At 48.3% G+C, this 23,021-nt stretch overlaps 1 protein-coding gene and 1 non-coding gene across 6 annotated transcripts in view; one reads left to right on the top strand and one right to left on the bottom strand.

The window, feature by feature from the left end:
• pard3bb (par-3 family cell polarity regulator beta b) overlaps positions 1 to 20,071 on the bottom strand; it is a 138,354-nt gene extending 118,283 nt beyond the window's left edge. For 4 of the 5 annotated variants that reach the window (XM_028991005.1, XM_028991006.1, XM_028991008.1 and 1 more), the window contains exons 1-2: positions 19,223 to 20,071; positions 10,666 to 10,767 (exon numbers count right to left, since the gene is read on the bottom strand). In XM_028991005.1, coding sequence (XP_028846838.1) covers positions 10,666 to 10,767; positions 19,223 to 19,390 — 270 coding nt within the window. In that variant the 5' untranslated portion in view covers positions 19,391 to 20,071. Of the gene's footprint in view, positions 1 to 9,096; positions 9,168 to 10,665; positions 10,768 to 19,222 lie in introns of those variants that run through there. The other variant, XM_028991011.1, reaches the window with a different exon arrangement.
• On the top strand, positions 8,145 to 8,216 carry trnae-uuc (transfer RNA glutamic acid (anticodon UUC)). The gene has a single exon. It is a non-coding gene; the product is annotated as a tRNA-Glu (tRNA).
• Positions 20,072 to 23,021: the final 2,950 nt, after the last annotated feature.

Here is a 23,021-nt window from a genome sequence, read left to right as displayed (position 1 = left end):
TCTCCATGCAGCGTTGCTGGGAAACCGCCTAAGTGGCGGAATCTATTTCAAAATCCCTTCATATGTATTCCCCATCTATTATTCACACATTTAATATCTCCTCGGACGCCCTCAGGGTACTTGAGGGTATTTGAGTTGGCTTTTGTTTTGCCTGCAGGGCGGTAAGGCCGTGGCTCTGAAACCTCACGTACCCTTCATCAGAAAGAGTCCAGTTCTTCATGGACGGAGGACGCAGGTACGGTCCCGGACCGAGCTTTATCTTAGCCGTCTTCGACACACAGATCCCAATAAAAACCGCACAGCTGCCACAAGAGATTAAGAAGAAGAACAGAAAGAGAGAGAGACAGAGTAATTACGATCTGTCTCTCCACAGTCATTAGCTGAGGGCCCTTCTAACCCTGCCATCTTTCTCTTCCGAGCGTGCTCGCGGTTGCCATGGGGAGCTCAGCCCTCGGCGTGACTCCACCACAGTGGCGCGGGGGGACGTCTTCGGTTCAGAGGACAGACTGTTGCTGCTGCTGTGGATTCTACTCATACTTCCGTGTTCGAACCGACGATGTACAAAAGCTCACAGTCTTTGTTCACACCTCCACCAACCAGACGTGGCTCTGAGGCGGTAATTCAGAGGCCATCCGTCTGGGCGTATGCAATTAGAAGAGCGTGTTATCATCACTCGGTGCTCCCGCGGCCTCCCCCGCCCCAGAAAAATTACCATGTCAATGTACGTTAATCCCTGGTCTACGCCGCCGTGCCGGTGGAAGCGCTCCTGCTATTGACCCCCTGACCACAAACCCTTAAAATCTTTGCCGTTGTTATTTCTGGTCGGACGATTACACTCCCCGCCGTGTAAAACTCAAGGTTGTGTGCATGGTTTTAATCGTCTACCGGCCCTTAACGCTGGAAAGAGAACAAAGGAAAGCGGAGCGATGGATGCTTAAGACGCTCGTTGGACAGGCCTGGCGCGTAAATACAGCCCACGCCGAGCACCGGCACTAATTTAACCTGGCAATCCTGACGGGCTTCCATCTAATCAAGTGAAGCTATTCATTAAGACCATTAATTAGCATGATGGCGCGAGCGGGAGACGGAAAATAATAACAATAGAGTTGGGGCTGCTTGGCTGGGGACCGGCGCCCGGGTCCCAGGTGCTGTTTCACACTTTAATTGAGAGTGAAAGTGCATAAAGAGACTCTGCATTTAACGTCTCATACAATCTGCCAATTAACCCTCAGCTCCTCCGCCGGCGCGTCACCTCCACTCAGAGGAGATGTGTGACTTCGGGACGGTTCCTGCCATTAGTGCCAAATTCCCAAGTAGATCTGTAATAACAGTCTAATTAACACACACCATAAAATGTCCCCGTTAAGCCAAAGCTAACAAAGAGAGGCAGAAACTGAAGACTGTGTCCAGGAGGGGACCTGGGAAGAAGCAGACCCGTGTGGTCATGTCCTCCCGTTCAGAGCAGATCCGTGCGTTAACGTCTACGGAGATGCGACTCGGTAGCATCGGAAATCTGCTTCAACGTCGCGCAATTTACCCGCGGGGAGGAGGTGAGAGAAAATGAATTACAACCACTACTTAATACCATTTCCTGTTGTTCGTATCGTCATTGCCCACAGATGGTTGGGATGTCAGCAATCAAAGTAATGGAACATTAGCATCTAATGTAAAAATGTACCTCGCAGTAAGTCATCCTCCATAAACGCTTAACCGAGTGGAGAGTTGCCACTCGTCTGGTGTATCACAACAATCACGCCACTTGTTTAAAGCCAGCTTAATGACGTAAGTCACGTTCCGTGTTCCTTAATAACCCCCCCCATCTGTTACCGTTTAAATTTAATGACAGACGCAAATTACCAGCTCAACCATCATCAGCCAAAGTGTGTCATCTCATCAGAACGGCACGCAGAGCTGATTCCAGATCAGCTAGGCATGGATTCATCAGCTTATTTGTGTTCAAAGGGAACCTGCCCCGCGATTAATCACGTAACAAGATTAGAAACATATAGATTTTTATTGCATTATTAATGGCCGCTCTGCCCTTGGAAAGGCAGCGCTGGCATCTCGGGTTTGGAAGGAACACAATTGCATCGCTTCACGCGGCGGGTCGAGCTGCGTTCATCCAACATGGCGATGCCAAGGCAGCACACCATCCCACTCGTTCACATTCGAAATCGAATTCTATATACCGCAGGAGGCTGCCACCTCAGAGGAGACACTCACCAGCTGCACTCAAGTGGACTTCAGTTAACCGTGACCTATGACCTCCAAACGACAGGTTATTGTATTGAGTTTAATTCAGCTGAACTCCAATATGCGGCCAACAAATTGTGATCCTTTTGGGGGGAGAAAAAAAAAGTCAATAAACCCTCAAGAAACGGCGGTGAAATGATCGGTCATTTTAACACCGACATAGTCGTTGTGAATCGATCCAGAGGGTCAAACCAACCGAGGAAGAGTTCCAAAAGAGAGGGGCAGAGCATCAGGATGCAAATTATTACTGAGACCGAACGGTCGTGACAGAGGCCACCTAACAGCGTTGAACAGTTTTACTAATAACCTCCCATTCAGAAGCGGCTGCGGCACAGACACCCCCTACCAGCGCCGCTTCCTCACGACTGTGACTAATAGTCTCTCAAGCCCATTACCAGAAATGGCTTTAATGTCAGCTTGAATGTGCACGACGCTGCCAGTGGGCAAGGGAGTGTTTGAAGATGCAAAAATGACATATTTCCAAGCATTCTTCATTAGTTACACCCTGGAAGCTCCCGGCACATTTTACCCGAGTGTGTGTCGTACACGGGCCGTTCGAGCGCAGAAAGGAGGCTTCCAGCTCGCCGCGCAATCACCGCAACAGCCTTCATTGTGGTGTCCCTCAGATCCATGACACTTTTCCTCCAGAAAATGTCTGTATTCTATACCACAAACGCCAGTCCTGAGACAACCAATCGCACAAGCTTAAGCCACAATTTGTATTTTTGCTCGCCGGCTCTCATCATCCCCCGCGGCAGGGGTTCTCGCCGGCTGTCAGGCTGCTCGCCGCTCACCTCAGCGCCTGATATTCCAGAACGTCCCAGATCCCACAGAGAGAAATAAAGCAGTAAAAATCTATACACAGCAGCAGTGGTCAAGAGAAGGCAAAGAACGTGCGAAGAGGGGGAAAACAAAGCAGGGAAAAATTACACAAATTACCCGAGGCCCATGTGGGGGGGGCGTTTAGCAGGACACCTTCTTTTTCACCCCGGTCATCATCAAGAAGAAGCCACTTCGCGTGGCGGGTGGGCCACAACTCAGTATGTGGGCAAATCAGTACATTTCAAAGCCTTCAATGGCTTTTATTGAAATGGAAGAATAGCACCAAAACGTTTTTATTGCCATTTTTTTTTATCTCTACTCTGGAGATGGAAGACTTTAAACCTGTCAATTAAACCGGTCATGAACTGTCTACTGGCAGCTTTCATAAAAAAGCCTCTGCAACACAAACTGCCAACATCCTTACATTACATGCAACGCACCCATCAGTCCGTTCAGCAGTTCCTGTTCATGTCCTGAGCTCATTTCTAGCCATTCAACATTTACACAATACCACATGGACGCCAAAACCAACAGCACCGGCAGACCAAGTTTCGCTCACCATGGAACACCTACCTGGTGGAGACACAAAACTAGGCATTCGTGTAATACACAATTTACTTTGGGATCAATGAAGAATCTATCTGTGTCAAATGAAGGTTTATACATCATTCTTTATCAATAGTTATTTAGCATTTGTACAGTGGAAATCAGAGAGAACATGACATAAAATCTCAATATGTTGTCCCCGAGGAGTGTTAGAAAATATCAATAAAGCAATATATCGCGATATTTTACGTGGTGATATTGTATCGATACAGGGACATTTTTGTATAAAATGTGGACCACCGGGTGGTGCTCTTGAGCGTTTTCTTTAGTGAGGCCAGCAGAGGTGAGAATCAGTGTGCAACTACAACCTCCACTCCTGCAGATGGCGCTGTACAGCTGGGGACTTGAATTACTGGCTGGCATTTCAGGCAGAGGGAAATTGCAAAACACGACAGACCGATAACAGCATCTTGTATTTCAGCTCTGTTTTTACATTTTCAGTATCACAATATATCGTGATATCATCGTATCGTGATGAGTATCGTGAGATCCTCGCCAATAAACAATAGGAAAATAATCATTTCTCCTATCAGGAGAAAACTTGTTTAAAGCCCACTATATTCCATTGTGTCCCTGAGCAACGCAACCCTGAGTGTCTTCATAGGGACTGTCCTTTTAATACTTATATTATGTAATACTTATATTACATTTACATCAGATCAGCAGAGCAAAACAACAGATTTATGATGCAAACTACTGATTTGTAAATGCAAACGTAAACTCCATTTAAACATCAAATACATTATCACCAAATTATCATAATATACTGCCTTATCATTTTTGTCACACCCCAATACGGACATATATAGAATTTTAAAAACCACCAAATGTAACAACAAGTATGAACCCATTTGATCTTGTCCAGTGTAACCAGTACGTTTTCTGGGTTTATTTCACTGTCGGATACGTACACGTCCTCCTGCCGATTCTTTAATTCCCCAGGCATCGTGCCACACCACTCACTATTCAGCTGAATATGTGTCAAGGCAGAAAACCCATATTCATTTCATATTCATATCCAAGTGCTTTTTTCCTGGCCCTTCTCACATGAAAAAGACTGACAGAACGACAAAATTCCTTTAACACAACTTTCTTCATATTAGAATAAAGTACATTATTAACAGCGCTGGTGTAATAAGCTGTGACCCTAAACCGCAGCCTGGACGCAACAGCAGGGCACATTATTATTATTCCGCCCCGACATCCCAACTTAATGAACGTTTTCCCAACCACTTCACTGGCTAATTCATATTAACACCAATTAACACAACTCATGCATTATTTATGGGGATATTTTTCTAGCAGGAAAAAGATGAGTAAGCATCTTCTAAGAGGCATGGGGGGGGGTCAAGTTAAAATATAAAAATACGCATTCGTAAAAAAAGACTGATGTGAAAAGGGTCCATAGGATTAATTACAAATGATCTATGTTATTCTGCCTTGATGGCTGGGACTCACAGAAAATGAGACTGAACATAAGGGGAGGTGGGGCACTTTTGATAGACCAACGCTGCCTGAATACATTTCAGACAAATTGCGAATCTAATTCCTTAATTACTGTTATTTTCCAGCCGGCACATGAGAGACGGCTCCAGCTCGGCGTTACGTTATTTTAGCGGGGTTCTCTGTTTTATTTTTTCATGTCTTTTTTATAGTTGCCTTAATCCCACAGACAGAGTGGGCTGGTGGAGAATGCGATAGGAGTGAATTTAAATCCAGGGTTCCCACTCTAATGACTTTAAAATGGCTTTCCATGAGTTTCCAAGACCAATATAACATTTGGGATGGTAGTAGCCTAGTGGGTAACACACTTGCCTATGAACCAGAACACTACAGAGTCACAGGTTCAAATCCCACTTACTACCATTGTGTCCCTGAGCAAGACACTTAAGGGGGGGACTGTCCCTGTAACTACTGATTGTAAGTCGCTCTGGATAAGAGCGTAAATAATAATGCCATAATTGTAAATTGTAAAGAACATTTGGTTGCTGAGCAGAAAAGCTCAGCTCGGCGTCTATAACCTGAACTCCATCTCTGAGATCTTCTACATATATCTTTGGGTCCTTCTTTCTTGGCCGGCTTGGTGAGGACATACGTCAATACAGACCTTTGCATTGTAGAACGTTGCACATTTTTAAAGTGGGAGATGAAAATCCCTCACTGGGAACACACATCAGGTTTTTACTTCTGAACTATATGCTATTAAAAAAAAAAAATTCTGAATTTGGCACCCGAATGATCAAATGTCCTGACTTCTCCTGTCTACGCTGGACTGCTTTCTTTCTTCACCATCCTCAGCTAACATGACGTTAAATCTGAGATGAATGACTTGTTCCGGGGGTAGTCTGATGTTCCTCACCAGAATGCCGTATGGACAGAAGCGGGAAAGATGCCCGGGAGTCTGTAAAACTGGCACCGGCGGGCAACGCAGAGTGGAACGCACACGGACGTGGCGCCAGAGCGCCCCGCGGCGCTGTCGAGATCCGCCATGCCAACTGTCCGCCAGGAACAACGCTAATCTCCCGGCTTTACGTCCCGCCGGCTGCTCCTCCTATACGACAGTCCTGTTAATTAATATATTCACACGCCGGGATCCCCACGGAGACGCACATAAAAAGCTGGCAGACATTCCTGCGTTTATGTTGGCGTGTTTGCGAGATTCCGAGATGAATAGTAAACAGCGCTGGAATGAGGAAGTGCGTTTTCATCCTACAATTCAGGACTATTGCGGGTTTTAAGGACAGACACGACGGCAACAAATAAAGGACTAAATCTGTCTTCTTAATCCGTTTAGGGCTCCGACAAACATCAGTGTCATGATATGAATGCTGATATTACCCAACTGAATCGTCTGCATCAGTCAAGAGCAGCGAGAGCTGAACATTTATTCCAAAAATACTAAATAATAGATTATTCTGCTCACAGCGCTTTCTATCAGCTTGAAATCTTGGTATTGATTACATTTAATTGTGGCGCATTGAGAACTGGTGTTGGTAGTGAGCGTGGTCATGTCTGTGTAGAAGAGGGACGTGATGGACAGGTTTAGACAGGTCCAGAATGAAAGTGAAAGTGACGTGATGGGTCATTGTGAGACGCCGCAGCACAGCACACGGTGCACACAGTGAAACGTGTCCTCTGTATTTAACCGTCACCCTTGGTGACAGTGGGCACCACGATAGGCTCCGCGCGTGGGGACGGGACCTTCAGACTGGATTATTCTGGTGTCCCCGCACTCACCCTCCCCTCCCACCCTGCCTCCACTCCCCGACGCGCTCAGCCGCGACCGCATCGCAGCGGCTCCATCAGTGGAGTTCAGAGCGGGAGTTAAGGGAGTCGGCCCCAAATCGCCGGCGTCGGTTCCGCCCGAGCTGGTGATAAATTAAACTCTCGGAATGATAACAACAGCGAGGAGGCGGACCGGAGAGGCCGGTCAATATCCATCCGGAAAAGTCTCGGTGGGCTCGTAAATTAAAACCACAAGAGAGACCACACACATCAGAGAGGGAGAGAGAGGAGACAGGGGTCCACCTATCTGTCTTCCCCTCCTTCCTGTCTCTGTCTCCATTTTTATCCTAAATGCTTATGTCACAGACGACTGCTCTTCAGGAATCTTTCTGATCTGCCGCCAGAGTGACGGTCCCTGGTGGTGACCCTGCTCCGGCAAGTGGGACAGTTTCCATGTTCTACTCTCGCTCCGTCCCCCCGCTGAGCATGGAGGCAAGTAGGCGGGATTAATTGACTGAAAAGATCAGCTTCTCTGCCAGTAGCACGGCTGGTCTCCACCCCCTGCCGGGCCAGGTCTACTCGCAGCCCAGTCACCTCCATTCATCAAGCCGGACCATGAATATTCATGAGCCCGGGCCAGCAGCGGGCCAATGGCAGCGCTGCACCGCTGAATATTCATCAAGTCCTGTCCAGAGGTGAGCCAGTGGCCACCGTTCCTCGCTGAGGGCTAATGGCCATCGTGGTGACACCAGCCGACCTTCACTCCATGCCACCGCAGCGTCCTACCAGGTTTTAACAATCAACGAGGCTCAATGAACCATCGCTGGACCTATTCCATCATCTACAAGGCTGCCGTTGTCCAGTAGACACCAGTGGTTTAAGAAGAGATATCTTGAATTGTGTGAATGGTTTTTTTCACCGTGGTTTTCACTGGATAGAACCGTTTTCGCGGCTCTATCCAGTAAGGCCACACTGGGTGCTCTCTTCCACGCTTCAAGCTCACAAGATGAAACACAAGCATACGCGCTAACTCTTCCAAATGTCGCAGCTTTCTGTTAACAAACCATCGCCATGGCTACACATCTCCATGGTGACTGACATTTCCGCACAACCACACTTTTTCCTGCCAGTATAATCTCAACACGATGCACACACACACAACTCTTACAACGTGAAGCCAAAGTGGCACAGCAGAAAATCAAGCAAAGGTATCAAAAGGTCCCTGGTGGTCTAAAAGCTCCCTGGTGGTCTAGTGGTTAGGATTTGGCGCTTTCACTGCTGCGGCCCGGGTTCGATTCCCGGTCAGGGAAGGTTTGTAAGACGGAGCAGTGGTGGCCTAGTGGTTAAGGAAGCGGCCCCGTAATCAGAAGGTTGCCGGTTCGAATCCCGATCCGCCAAGGTACCACTGAGGTGCCACTGAGCAAAGCGCCGTCCCCACACACTGCTCCCCGGGCGCCTGTCATGGCTGCCCACTGCTCACTCAGGGTGATGGGTTAAATGCAGAGGACAAATTTCACTGTGTGCACTGTGTGCTGTGCTGCTGTGTATCACGTGTGACAATCACTTCACTTTCACTTTCACTTTCACTGCTCCCCGAGCGCCTGCTCACCAATTGGGTGATGGTTAAATGCAGAGGACAAATTTCACTGTGTGCACCGTGTGCTGTGCTGCTGTGTATCACATGTGACAATCACCTCACTTTTTAACTTTAAGCACGCATGTTGTCTTCATGTTGTCTTCCTGTGAAGGAACTGAGCGAGTCCAGCGAGGGAATTTAAAGGGGTAAAAAAGCACAGTTCAGGCCGGACGCGCAGGCTGAATTAAGCTTTAGGACGAGGTTCTTTAGGACGAGTCTCACTTTTTGGATGTTGGCTTTGCCTAAACTTTCTCAGAGAATTCCGTTTTTCTGCAGCATGAGGCAAGAGGCCTGTATTTCACAGTTTCGTAATAATCTGTTTTTCCATCTGTTTCAGATTCGCGGCCAGCCTCTGCTCATGAAAAAAAAGCCCAAAAGCATGTTGATTAATCTTCTACACACACATCAATACATGCTACACCCTCGCACCATTACTCCATTACCAGCTAACCTTTAAAATGTGGGCTTTTAAATAGCAGCAGAAATGAAAAATTACAACACGCCGATGGAACGCGCGTCACGCAATCGATAATAATAAAGTTTTCTTTACTTACTGTGGGATCCTCCTCCAGCCGCCTAGTACTGAGTTTTTAACTGTACGGGGGAAGGGACTTTCCTGTTCTGCTCCCTAGAGGGCAGTAGAGGGTTCACATACGAATGCAGGTTTAATAAGACACTTTAGTGACAACACACACACACACACACACAGAGAGACAGAGAGAGAGAGAGAGAGAGAGGATCCAAACTCCCACTGTGCCATGCAGAATGTGATGAATATTATAATTTCATTTCCTATTCAGTCTGTGCCTGGAGTCTAAAATGAGCACAGACTGTTAGCATTATCAGGGCCATTTCGGCAACTGGGTGTTTTTTAACTTTATTTCTTTTTAAAAAGAAAGATAAAAAGACACTCTGCCCTCGAAACCTCAGCAGTCGGTTATCGTGGGAGTCAGATCCCGTTCTCCTTCGCTCCGAGCGGCGGGCCTGGTTAAGCTGAAGTGTAACCTGGGCAGCGTAATGGAAGGAAGATCAAACGGGATTCCCACGCACAGCCGGCACAAACACAGGGAGGTATCGACAGTGATATTCCCAGGATGTGCCAAGGCATGATCTCAGACTTCTCCTGCCTTTCAGCTCTTAATAATGAAAAGTGACCCGGGGTTTTTGGACAGTTGTTATATCAGGTTATAAGAGGCTCTTCTCTTCAGCATTCCACACATATCTCAACCAGATACTGGAGACCCACAAGCCAGCGCAGGTCAGGGGAGGAGAGCCGCCCTCCTGGGGCCGTGGCCGCGCCTTTTATTAGTGGTGTGGAGGGAATCCCGCAGCCATGACAGCGTTCCATACTCCCCACTCCTCCCCGGTGCAGACTGACATTTCAAGGAGACAGAGACACTGTGGCTCAGAACAAAGAAAAAGCAAAGTGGATTTCCTGGATCAGAAGCGAGCACTCGCTCTTGTCCTGATATTTGGGGGGGGGGGTGGAACTCATCGCCATGGCAACGTCACCACCAACGTCTCAGAGAATTTCACGTCCCACCAGAGCAAGAAGCCTGAATAGATTCCGGAATGCCAATCAGCAGCAATGGCACACACCATACATTAAACTGTAAAACACACACGACCCCCCCCCCAAAATAACTCCCATCTGTTCTATGAATTATGCTAGATAGTGCTCACTCAGGGGTCTTTTCCTCGTACCAGCAGAAACACGGTTTCTGCTTATCAGGCAATAATGAAGCAATGCACTTATGCGCTGAGAAGGCCGGCCCTAAACCACCAGCCTTCACAGATATTAATTGCTGCGCAAAAATCAAAAAGCTTCTGCATCTGATAGTGGCCCCGATGTCAGAGCTGATTCGATTAAGGCCAAACTGCCCTTTAGTTATCGAGTTAGGAGCCAGCGATTCGGCGCTCTGTATACGGCCGTATTTTTTAACTTCATTAGAAGGGAAAGAAGACGTAATGGCCATTTAAACACCGGTGAAGGGTGTGCAATGCAGCCATTCCAACTGTAAGAGATGCCCACTGCGTGACTTTGTGAAGAAAACCGCGGTGAGAAACCCTGCTGCTCTTCTCGTGAAGACGCGCGAGACTTCCAACAGAACGTCATGGCCTACCTTGTCTCTGTCTTCCACCAGGTCGGTCAAAATGTCATCCGGGTCCAGAATTCCCCCGTCGCAGTACTCCACGTGGTGTGTGCGGACCAAGAAGTCCCCCTCCTGCAGAGAAAACATGGCAGCTGAAAACATCTGCAGCGTTTAACAGGCCGGGCCCGATAACCAAAACTCATTCAGATTCATCAAGCGGCGCCGGGTCAGCGGGCAGCCCGCTGGAGAGCGCCGCCATTTGTTTTGGAGTGTGTTCCCCATTTAGACACACTTATCCAGAACATTATGAACCTTTCAGGACTCCGTGGTGCTAAATGGCCACTTGGCAGCGGCACGGTTCGCTCCGGGACCTTCTGGCTGCTGAGAGTGCAGGTGAAAGTGAACTCTCGGTGGTGATGAGGTCCGCTGGACCGGCGTTTTGAGGGCACCTGCAGCTCATTAGTTTGTGTGTATTTTGGCGCACGAACACGGGGTCACCAGACCGGTCCAGATGCTCCCGCCGAACGCTCATCCTCGCATCCAGACGATGGCGAGAGAAAAGGGGAGTGCAGGGCATTCATGCAGGAAAAGAGGTTTCTGGAAATCACGTATGATGTATGCGGGCCATTCATGCCTCCGGGGCTACCGCTATTGGGGGTCGGAAGAGAAAGACTCCGAGAGATGGTCTTCACTCAGAACAAACCGCTTGTGCAACTAGCATCAAAAATGCATTAAAAGACCAGGCATTGCATAAGGCCCAAGGAGGTCATTTACGCGCCTAAAAATATATTTTAGACATTTACAGCCAATTCCATCAGTCATAAACATAACAAAACTACCACGCTCCATCAGGTAAATTCACTAAACGCCATTAAATGAACCTCTTTAAAAAGAGCGAGCTTTCTTTTGACAAAATGAAGTAATTTTAGATGAAAAGTGCAGTAGCAGCACACTGAATGGGCTTTAAATCGTTTGCCCATGGTCATTATGGCATTTATGGCGGACACCCAACAAAACACCATCCAACCACCGCTGTGCGGATCCGGGGACGAAGACTTTTATCCAAACAAACGGCGCGTTTGCAGAGAGCTGGCGCGAGCGCTCGAGCTGTACGTGCAGCCAAAGAGCGAGTGCTGCAACACTGCAAGCATCAGATAAGACAACATGAAGACAACAGGCACAAAAAACACAAAGCTGAGCAAACGCTCCTTAGGACATTCCTGACAGCTTTTTATTTCATTCAGCCAGTGCTGAACAATGTTGTAATCCCACCTTTCAAGTAGAAAAATCCTTCAATTACGGCTTTTGTTTTAAGAGCAAGCTAGAGATTCCATTACAATTTCAATTTTATTCTATTGTACTGTCACTTCTGTGACGTACAACGCCACTTTTCTGTCATAGATATAATAAATGTGGGTCTCCAGTTGGTCACAAAACTGATATTTTAATTACGTTTTACTTTATAGTGTCCTACGACAGTCATGACTATTATTATCCAAGAAATATGATTGCACAGTAATAAATATGTTTAATAAGGAGTGTATTGTGGTAGTAGCCTAGAGTACAAGACACTCACCTCTGAACCAGAAGACTCCAAACCCCACTTACTACCATGGTGTCCCTGAGCAGGACACTTAACCCTGAGTGTCTCCGGGGGGGACTGTCCCTGTAACTACTGATTGTAAGACGCTCTGAATAAGGGCGTCTGATAAATGCCAGAAACGTAATTGTAAACGAGTGTACATTGAAGGAAACATTAGAATTGTGTATAATTGGCCCACTACACGTGCTTTAAAACAACTTCCAGATTCCAGGTCTCCCCAATGTTTATTTATTTGCTACGTTTTTTACGTCGAGACCAAAGGCGAAGGAAGAATGTGTTAAAAGTCCCAGACACAGTGTCAATTACTAAGTCCACTTAATTACACTGTCACTTAGTCCAGCACAGACAGTGTTAAATTGACCTGTCCTAGTTGGGTACCGGGCCACGGTTGCACCAATGTCCCACTATAAAGACGTATTTCTGTACCAGTCTGTACCGTCTGCCGCGAGACACTGAATCAAGCGTGCGGACCACCTCCAGACCAGAGGGTCCCCACAGCCACCACCACCGTAACAACTACAGCTTCAGGGATCTTCAAATGGACCAGTAGCATCATGATGGACACGTAATCTAGACCATGACACTGGACTACTCTGCTCTGTCCAGGAACTCCAAACGTGGACAGACGCTCTACTCCACCTCTACACCTGTAGGACAAACCATCACCAACCATCAGTCTACTCTGGAAGGGCGTCCCGCTCTGTATCACTCCTTCCCACCTTTTATCTCTCTCCTACAGATTTGTGTGAGAAGGGTCAAGTGTGGGGGGTCAACTGTAGGGCCTGTGGAAGCAGGTGATTTTCCCCCACCCCCTCCATAATCACATGGAAACATGGAATTCTGAAGAACTCCAATGGAAAAAAAACTATTTAGAAAAAAATTAAACAGATTTCTTATGTCCCTACGTCTACAACATTGAGCAGAACGCCTTCTCCCTGTCTGTCTGTCTGTGTGTAAAATGGAACAATGGTACGAAGCGAGGACGGTGTGAGGTTATCGGCCGTTCGAATGACCCGGCGCCGACGTGTGAAATCAGCACTGCTGTAAAAGGCCAAACCTGTCAGACAACTTCAACAGCGTGAGAGAGGAACGTTCTTTTCCGTAACCCGAGGGCGACCGTTTGTCAGATGGTTCTTTTTTCTGATTCTGAACAGGGCGAACAGGGTTTGTTACCCATAAGCGCACTCATTCCAAAAGTAAAATGCATTTTATGGTGATGAGCTGCCCCGAGTTGACTCACTATTGCCTGTGATGCAGAGATACGATTATAACTCCGTAACCGCCGAGAGGAATGCTCATCGGCTGAAAAAAGGCGACCCCAGGAGCCCATGCGGGGTAGATTAAAACAACAGCGACGTGATCTTTATAATCTTCGCTGCGTACAAGGCCTATTCTTACAGAGCCACGGACTCCTCCCACACTCCTCGGAGACCTCTGAAGATGCGGAACGTCTCGAGGCTCGAGAAGAGCCTGGCGCTTCGTTACGGGACGCGTGGCCGAGTCCATCTGCTTGTGGAAGTCCTCGGCCTCTGCTGTGGTGACAAGAAGGTAGAATGCAAGAACAAAATCCACCATGCAGGAAGTGCGCGCGCGACTTCATTCTTCTCCCACCAGCTGAAAACGCAGGCCGTTATCACCACAGAAAGGCCAAAAGATGAGCGATGCTTGAGATACGGGGAGCCACGTGCAAACCACAATACGCTCCATTTCCTGCGCGCCCGCCCGGAGAATGAAGACGCCACCGGGACACGGGGCCTTGTAATGAAGCGATGTAAATCTCCACCACGCCTTTTGTTGTGAGAAGTCAGGGGTCTATTACCAAGGCTAACATCATTATCATACTCATAACCCGTAATGATGATGACCGTCCGTCTCATTCCGAACGCTCCCCGCTTCCATGCTTCTACCTCGATTATGAAAGGAGCAAAGAAAAAAATTTTTTTCCCATTTTTGCTGTGAATTGACTTTAATAAAAATACAATTTCACCGTACGCCACCCACCCCAACCCATCATTATGAGCCGTGAGACCGGTGGTGAAAATGAGGTATTTTTCTATGCGTTGCGAGCAGAAATTAATAATTTCCAGACGTGCAGCCTGGTGCTCTGAAGATGTGGCGGGTTGGGGTTTAATCGGAAGGTAAATGAGATTCGCGTCTGAAAGCTGCCCCGGCACCAGGCGCCAGTGTTTCAGACACACCAGGCACACCTTCCCCTCCTGATGCCTGTACATTTATACATTACACTGAAAGAGGACTGCTGCAACTAGCAAAGCTCCTTAATAGTCATCGACCATAAAAAGAATAAGTCGACTAGTTTTACATTTAGCGCGAGGTTATTTCAATTGTGGCAAGTAATGAAACTCAAAACACATATTTTAATAAAACTGTGTCCCTGTTCCAAAGGACAGGCACATTAGCAGCAGTAAAATTGTGCATGCTTTGGTGTGTCACATGTGGATCTTCAGCGGATCTTCTGGAAAACAACGTGCACTTATCAGTCTCAAAAAGCAAGAATGAAGTAGACAAGGTTGTCGAGGGACCCAGCACTTCTCACTGGGAACTATGGTATCATTTCAGTTTCGAGCTCAGAGAGGAGAAGAGTCCGCTGTCGGGGTGACAGTCATCTTTCAGGATCTTCCTGGCTTGAGTAGATGGACTGTGCTCGGCAGGGCTTGGTGATGTTCCCAAACCAGGTGCAGATGTTTCCTGTCAGGATGCTCTCGATGGTGCAAGTGTGGAAGGTCTTGAGCCCCCCGTCTGGGGCAGGTGAAAGTCTCTGAGACGTCTCAGGAAGGAGAGACGGTGACGGGTCTCCTTTGCCAGAGTGTCGGTGTGGCGGGTCCATGACAGGTTCTGAGTGATGTTAACACCCAGATAGCAGAAGCTCTGCTCTCTCTCCACTGTCATTCTGCCGATGCAGGGGGGCTGGCAGTCCCTCACCAGAAACCAGGCCCACCACAACAGTGCGGTAATCTATTCACCGCTGAGGAAAAACAACGACAGAACCTCACCGAAGAAAACGAACTTGCGCTCAGTCAACTGCACTGAAACAAAGAACACGCTCCATCTAAAGCACTGAGAAGGCTTCAGTGTAGGACCGTCTTTATTGTAGAGAAGCCTCTGAACAATGGCAGCGATATTAACGCATGGAGTGCGAGGCGGCACCGTGACCAGAAACAGATGAGGTCAGAAGGTCACAGGGAACTATGCAGGGTCATGGAAGAGAGTGTAAACGGCCGAATAGCTCCTGCCCATGTGACGACGATGGCGGACGTCCCATATTAATTGTTTAGCGTTGTGGCGGGAGGCCAGCGTTTTTGCGATGATATCAGCAGCTTTCTGGCAGCCGCCTCAGCGCTCCGGCATCTGGCATTCCTGAGCCCTAATGAAAAAACATCAGCGACGCTCCGGCCCACATTCGTCTCCGTAATTAAGTGGCCCTGATACCTTCCTGGGGGGCTCCCAACCACTTCCTCCCCTTGTCCAGCGCCTTCCCCTTCCCTCCGGCCTCCTACCTTCAGCAGCACGCTCCAACACTCCAATCAAAAGGCCGCCTGACATTTCACTTTAAAAGAAGGGATGAATGAATCTCACGAACGAGTATTAATGAAAAATCGAATGTCTGTTGTTTGGTAAATACATCGGTTTTTGTCTCTCATTACATTACAGGCTTAATAACAGAAGAGTTGCGTGCATTTTAATCCCGTTGGGGTCACTGTGCAGAATAATTCTTATAAAGCTGGACCTGTACGAAGCTGCGTCGAACGGCTGGGCCGAAGGGAAACCGTTGCATGGTGTGCCAGCAACATTATATAGCTTAATCTGCCAAACTGGCACACGAACAAGCCAACACACATTTAAACAAGTCAAAACAATGAGCGTTCCGCATCACAGCCTGTAAAAGCTGGCGCAGCACAGCGAGAGAATGTGCACTTTATCCATATCCAGCATCCACTTGGTGGCATTCGCAATATGCTGGTATCTCCAGCTGCAACCCCCAGGCGCCGCAATCAAAATAACGTGTCTTGTGCATTCAGAATTTTGGAAAATTAAACCAACGAAGTAAAGCAAAGATGACTTCAAAATGACACCTTAGCCATGCTATCGGACAACTATTATTGCATGTTTACATGTGTAAACATATAAACAGGCATCAGAAGGAATGATGGATCCGCCCGGGAAAGTCAGTTGTGATTCGCTTTATGTCACTTTTGAAACATCAACAGATTATTTCCTCTTTCTCTCCTCATCTTTAAAACCATTTAATCCATTAGAAGGACGCTGCATGTGAGCAATGGCTTTTAAAGACAGGCTGAATTCATGAAATTGCAAAACTGCAAAAGAAATGATTGCATCATTCAAACCTAATGATGAAAAGGTAATTTATTAATATGTACAGAAAGCTAATCACTTCCTGGCCCCCTCCCACCCCCAAACCAAAAACAGCCAACTCTGTAAAACGCACAGGGCCATAATCTGACATTATGGCAGCCATTATAATACGATTGATATACGATCCCATGATTCCAGCGGCACTCATAAATACCAAATGAGTCGGCGTGGCAGAGTTTTCCATATCCACAGGAAGTGTTAATCAATCGGGAGAGCCAGCCACTTCGCCACAGGAGAGAATTCGGAGCAAATATTCAATACGGATGCAGCACCTTCTTCAACCTACCCCGACACACTGTCCTTTTAAAAGAGGACGCCGTTCGCCCAGGACCGACCGGACCGGGCCCGGCAGCACTCGTCTTTCGTGGGATTCACGCACGTTCTGACCAAACGCTGCTTTATACTCCATCACCGGAGTGAGCCGCTCTCTTCCAAGGAGCTTCTGCCTTCCTACCACAGGTGCAGAAGTAAAAGGCTTTTGCACACATGCAACTAAGACAGCTAATTTCACTAATTAGTTCCTCCTCCTGGCTAATGCACAGAGATCATTAGCAAATAATTATGGCGAATTCTAGAGACAAATCCTCTACAGTGACGGTACTTTCATGTAAATAGCGCCGAATGCTGCGCTGCGGTAGCTCCGTCTTCAGATGGACATTCCCCCGTGGCTGAACCACAACGTCCGGCGGCCCTGCAAACGGCACCCAGGAGACGACGGCCCCCATCCATCCTGCCTGAGATCCATCCCGGCCCACGATGCAACTCCAAAAGGGGCGAGAGCTAATAATGACCCCACAGCACACTGGCAGCGAACTGACACTACGCTACACGGCCACATCACCCTAAATCCCGTTCAGGCCCCACTTTATTTCAACACATCCACCAAGTCCACACCAGAAGTATCAGCAGCAGAACAGATTTTCTTCAGCCACAGTGGGGGGCAGTGGTGGTCTAGCGGTTAAGGAAGCGGCCCCGTAATCAGAAGGTGGCCCGTTCCAATCCCGATCCGCCACGGTGCCACTGAGCAAAGAACTGAATTTATTACATTTAGCTCCTCCAAATTCAGTAAACCCCCTATTGCCAACCAGGGTGACCTTACTTCATTTGCATTTACATCATTTACCAGACGCCCTTATCCAGAGCGACTTACAATCAGGGACAGTCTCCATGGAGACACTCAGGGTTAAGTGTCTTGCTCAGGGACACAATGGTAGTAAGCGGGATTTGAACCCGGGTCTTCTGGTTCACAGGCGAGTGTCTTACCCACTAGGCCACTACCACTTCAAACCAAAGCAAAGCACCGTCCCCACACACTGCTCCCCGGGCACCCACTGCTCACTCAGGGTGGTGGTTAAATACAGAGGACACGTTTCACCGTGTGCACCGTGTGCTGTGCTGCAGTGCTTCACAATGACCATCACTTTCAGAATATCTCCAGGCTGGTAGGAAGGCATCATCGAGGCTGACCAGGGTTTGCTGGGGGTGATGGGGTCGAAGGGTGGGCTGCCAGTCGGCTCGTCACCGAACACGACATCGATACGAAAGATGCGCTTTTCAACACTACAAACAAGGCCTGTAATAAAGGGAAACCTGGTGGAGATTACGGGCTACTCAGTGGTCCCCTGCTGCACGGACACCCGGAATTAGGCTACTTCACGAGAGATGAGACAAAACAAGAGGACAACACTGTCATTTCATGGTCCATGTTCCACAGCGTCCCCAAATGCGGCCACGGCAAATGTGCCAAGTCGCCTGTCCCCAAAAAGACCCAGAGGTTTCGTGCACCAGCACTCGTAGAAAGTCCCCGTCTGCCACCAGTCAACTTGGCCACCCTGAAGACAAAGTAATAATCCAGGAGATACCGGCGTCTGGACAAATCTCATTTCACCCTCGAAACCCTGAAGGGACGCAGAACGCTGGCAGCGTGGCGCGGCGTGTAAATACGAGTCGGGCTTCGCGGCCGGCGAGGACGACACCCTCGGCCCAGCGTCCCCACAGACCAGCTCTCGTTTGGAAGTACACTGTGCCTGGTATGTGGTGATGTTTGGGATGGTTTTGCTCAGAATTTTACGTAACGCAGTCACTGCTGTCCAGAGGACGGGGGTTACACATTCAACAAAATGTATATTTATGTGCTTATAACTGTATAGTAACTGTCTATAACAGTCTTAATGAGGGTGGTAGTAGCCTAGTGGGTAAGACACTCGACTATGAACCAGAAGACCCAGGTTCAAACCCCACTTACTACCATCGTGTCCCTGAGCAGGACACTTAACCCTGAGTGTCTCCAGGGGGGGACCGTCCCTGTAGCTACTGACTGTAAGTCGCTCTGGATAAGGGCGTCTGGTAAATGCCATAAATGTAAATGTTAATGATATTAAAACAGAACTCACTGGTTATGTACAGAATAATTTTCCGGTCATTTAGGAACATTTTGGGCAGGAAAATACATTTACATGAAATGAGTCAAACTCCTGTTGTTCCTGGCGTAATATCTGCATTCAGGTAGAGTCCTGTCCTGGTTCTGGGGCTGTTCATTGGGTCCGGTTTAGTAAAACCACCCACGGTGTGGTTCTGGTGCATAAGATGTACCTGCTCCAGGAGTTTCCGGTATCTCTGGGTCGCCTGCTGGATCAGGTCCCGCACCGTCCACCCCTCCTTGCATGGCACCACCACGCCGGTCCGTCCAAACGTCACCGTCACTTTCATTTTACCCCCCACCCCAGAAACACAGGCACTCGGGGGGGGGGGCCGGGGCATCAACAAGTGCGGCGAGTAGCGCGCATGCGCAAAGGCGGAAAAAGAAATCTCGGCATTTAGTGAATTAAATACTAATAAAGTCCCCTTCTTCGGCCTCGCTAACAAAACCGTGCACAACAAAAACAAGCAAAACGTTTCCGTTCCGGGATGTTGCAAAACTGAAAAAGAAAAAAATGAAGTTGGCGAGTGTCTTAGCAAAGAAAAAAAAACAGCATTAATAAAACTTTTTTTAAAGTTTAGTAGATATTTTGACCCCTTTACGTTATCCCGAAGAAGAGAAATAACCGTGTAAATTAGCCATATGCTACTGCTAGCCCGCTAAATAAATCCATTCAGTCGGAGCTGTTAGCACGGTGGCTAACGAAGTTCGACAAAAGCCGCAAAAAAGCACAAAAAAAGTTGTCGCCACGTAACGAACCGCTGGCGGGACCTGCGGACACCTCCGCCGGCGCAGCGGCCGAGTTAATGCTGCGAGCTGGTAGAAGATGCCGCGCCTCCCCGGCTCACCGGCCCCGTTATCACCGCGCTTCCCGTCACGGCGGCCCGCAGCATCGCGCCCAGCGCCCCGGCGTCCACGTTACGGGAGTTCTGGTGAAAAACGGGGTGGGACGTGGAGCGGCGTGACCCTGCAGGTCCTCCAGCACGACTCGGGCTGATCCTCAGCCTCCACCATCACCAAACCTTCCCTAATCTGTTAAAGGGCCAGGCAGGGGGCAGGAAGGAGGGCATTTACATTTACATTTTACATTTACAGCATTTACCAGACGCCCTGATCCAGAGCGACTTATAATCAGTAGTTACAGGGACAGTCCCCCCCTGGACACACTCAGGGTTAAGTGTCTTGCTCAGGGACACAATGGTAGTAAGTGGGGTTGGAACCTGGTTCATACCCACTAGGCCACTACCACCCACAACATGCCTTCTCTGTTAAGCAGGAATCGAGCAGAACGTCACCTGTTGAGCTGAACCATTTAAAGTTGAGGAAATACTTTCCCCGTCTTTCCTTCCTTCCCTTCTCCCTGGGAAGTCCCCCAAATTCACCCCCTTAACCCCAAAACGTACAACCTACACTGGCCCAGTAACTCTGACCCTATGAACAGCAGCACACACACTAACCGGAACTTAAACATGTTAGAAAATTCGAGCAGCCCAGCCTCCTTATCTAGGTGGTTGTGGCCTGGTGGGCAACACACTCCCCTGGGACCCAGAACACCACAAAGTGTGACCCCGCTCCCTGCCATTGTGTCCCTGTGCGAGACCCCGCACCCCGAGTTGCTTAGATGTGCTATTAAATAACTGTTCCTAATAAAATGGCCCGTTCGGGGGTTCGAGATGCTGTGGGCTCGCTGCTTCGGGACATGAAATGTGCTGGTGTACAGAACACTAAAGCTAACCTAAAAGTGTCCCAGCCTTGGGGCAGCGGAGCTTAAAAGAAAATCTGTGAGCCGAGCACTTCAGAGGAATACATTTCTTTTCTGGGTCAGGAAATCTTCTCCCTTGAAATTGCAAATTAGACCCCGAAGTAAAGACAGTACACATGGATGCAGTTTACAATTTAATTGAGGCCGATGTTGAATAATTCAAATGGATTGGAAGAATAATGTATAAGTCTCGCGCTGAATAAAAGTTAATAAATAATACAAGGAATGGCCGAGAATAAGATGCGCCGCAGACACCTGTGGAACGCTGAGGAACGTTTAATGCGCTCTTTTGATCTGTCATGCACCATTCAAACACCATCGCCATCGTCAGTACCCCGAGCGCTGGAGTTTGTAATGCCAAAGCAATCCTTTCTGAAAGCGCAAGATCTCATTTAAGATCTCTGGATGAAATGCTTCCCTTTTTCCGTGCGAACAATGTCCTGAGCCCCCCTTTTTTCCCTGGAAAAGGTCTGGCTGGGAGTCGTCTGGCCCCCCCAAATCCCCTCCGTCCCTCCACCCCAAACCAATCACGTCCGCTGCTCTCACCGCGGCGAACAAAGGCCTGCGACCGCCCCCTGCTCTGGCCCTATCTTTACTCCACAGGGGGGTCTCTTATTCAGAAGGGCGGTGACAGAGGGACGTCCCCTCCCCACACACACACACACACGCATTTTTACATTTCTGAAACAGAAACGGCGAGAACAAAATGAAAAATGCGTTTTTACCCCTTTATTCCGCAGTTTGATCTGGCAGTAAAAACACTGGGGCCGTGTTATTTTCCTCAAGCGTCTCTCTGTTCGCTGGCGTCAGGAATGCACCTCGCAGCTCATCCTGGGATTCTGCCCTCCTTCTATGCCTTACAATGGTTTACTAGGGTTTCCTAGCATGACAAAGTATATGTTCAAAAAAAGCCCTTTCACTCTATGACAACCATGACAACTACACCCCTGCGGATCTGTAAGACTACGTTGGGTCTCCGTGCTACCTGACTTTCAGCTCAGCCATTTTCCCAACATTACCCAGCATTCTAGATGGTTTTAATACATGTTTAATACATGCACAGGGCTGTTTGGCAGCCAGTGGATTGGGTTACAGAGCCAGTGGAGCTCCTTTTATACAAGCCATTCGGCCAGTTTGTTCCAGATGAGGTCACCTAATGACATTATTGTCAAATTCCTTGCTCGTTGCATATTGTTCTGCAGCGTGGGCAGGGTTTGGGCCGAGACATTAGGCCCTGGTATTTGCTTGCGTTTACAGTGAGAGTGGCATTCTTCTCAGCAGATCCTTGGCGACGCTGTGAATCACGTGCTGATGAAAGACATTTGTTTTCTCAGAAAACTTTGTGGGACCTTCCCAAGTTTTCCTTACTCTATGGTTACTGACACCTAAAAAATGCACACAGCTCCTTACATTTTGTCCAAGTCAAAGTGAACTTTATTGTTATGGGATTTCTGCAGAAAGTCTAAGAGGCAGCACGTTCTCATTTATTAGCAGTGGCTTTCCTAATTTGTGAAAAATATTGCCTCCTGGGGTGAAATCAGGCCAGGAAATTAAGGGTCTGCTGCAAAAGAATTCTTGGAACTAACAGTGAAGTTTGTAAGGCTACATAATAAATTGCATTCTAATATGCAAGAAGGATTTCTGGAGGACAGAATAGAAAACGCTCCAAAAGTGAGAAGAAAAAAAAAAAGCCCTAAATGAACATAAACACTCACACCAAGATCGAGAGAGGGCAAAAAAGTGTGAAGACACTCGCAGTTTATAATACTGATAACAGCATTTACACCGAAAAATGTATTAGCAGAATAACTAAACTTTAAACGTAGTCGTGTGGAGAGTGTATTAATTTAGATATTTCGCAGCATATGCATGTGTAGAATGCACGCAGCCCATAGGCTAAGCACGTCCAAAGCCTCAGTTATCCTGAGAATATGGTTTGTGAACAGAATGGCACTTTGGAGGCTGATGGCCTTGCGTAGGCAGGGTGTGGTCGACTCCATATGGCGGCGCACCGAGGTCGGGCGGGTGCGTGGAGAGAGCCTCCCCGCAGTCTGCCAGTGGGAGCGGAGCGCGGCCCTGAACAAACCGCCGTGTCTGTAGAACACGGCCAAGGTGCTGAGCCGCGGCAGGGGGGCGAGGACTGGCGAGGACCGTCCACAGAAGCGGCACATTCCACCCCTAATTTGCAACTCTGTGCAATTTCACTCCGT

The sequence above is a fragment of the Denticeps clupeoides genome, chromosome 9, assembly GCF_900700375.1.
Source record: "Denticeps clupeoides chromosome 9, fDenClu1.1, whole genome shotgun sequence".
NCBI lineage: Eukaryota > Metazoa > Chordata > Actinopteri > Clupeiformes > Denticipitidae > Denticeps > Denticeps clupeoides.
This window is presented reverse-complemented; position numbering and strand designations above follow the sequence as displayed.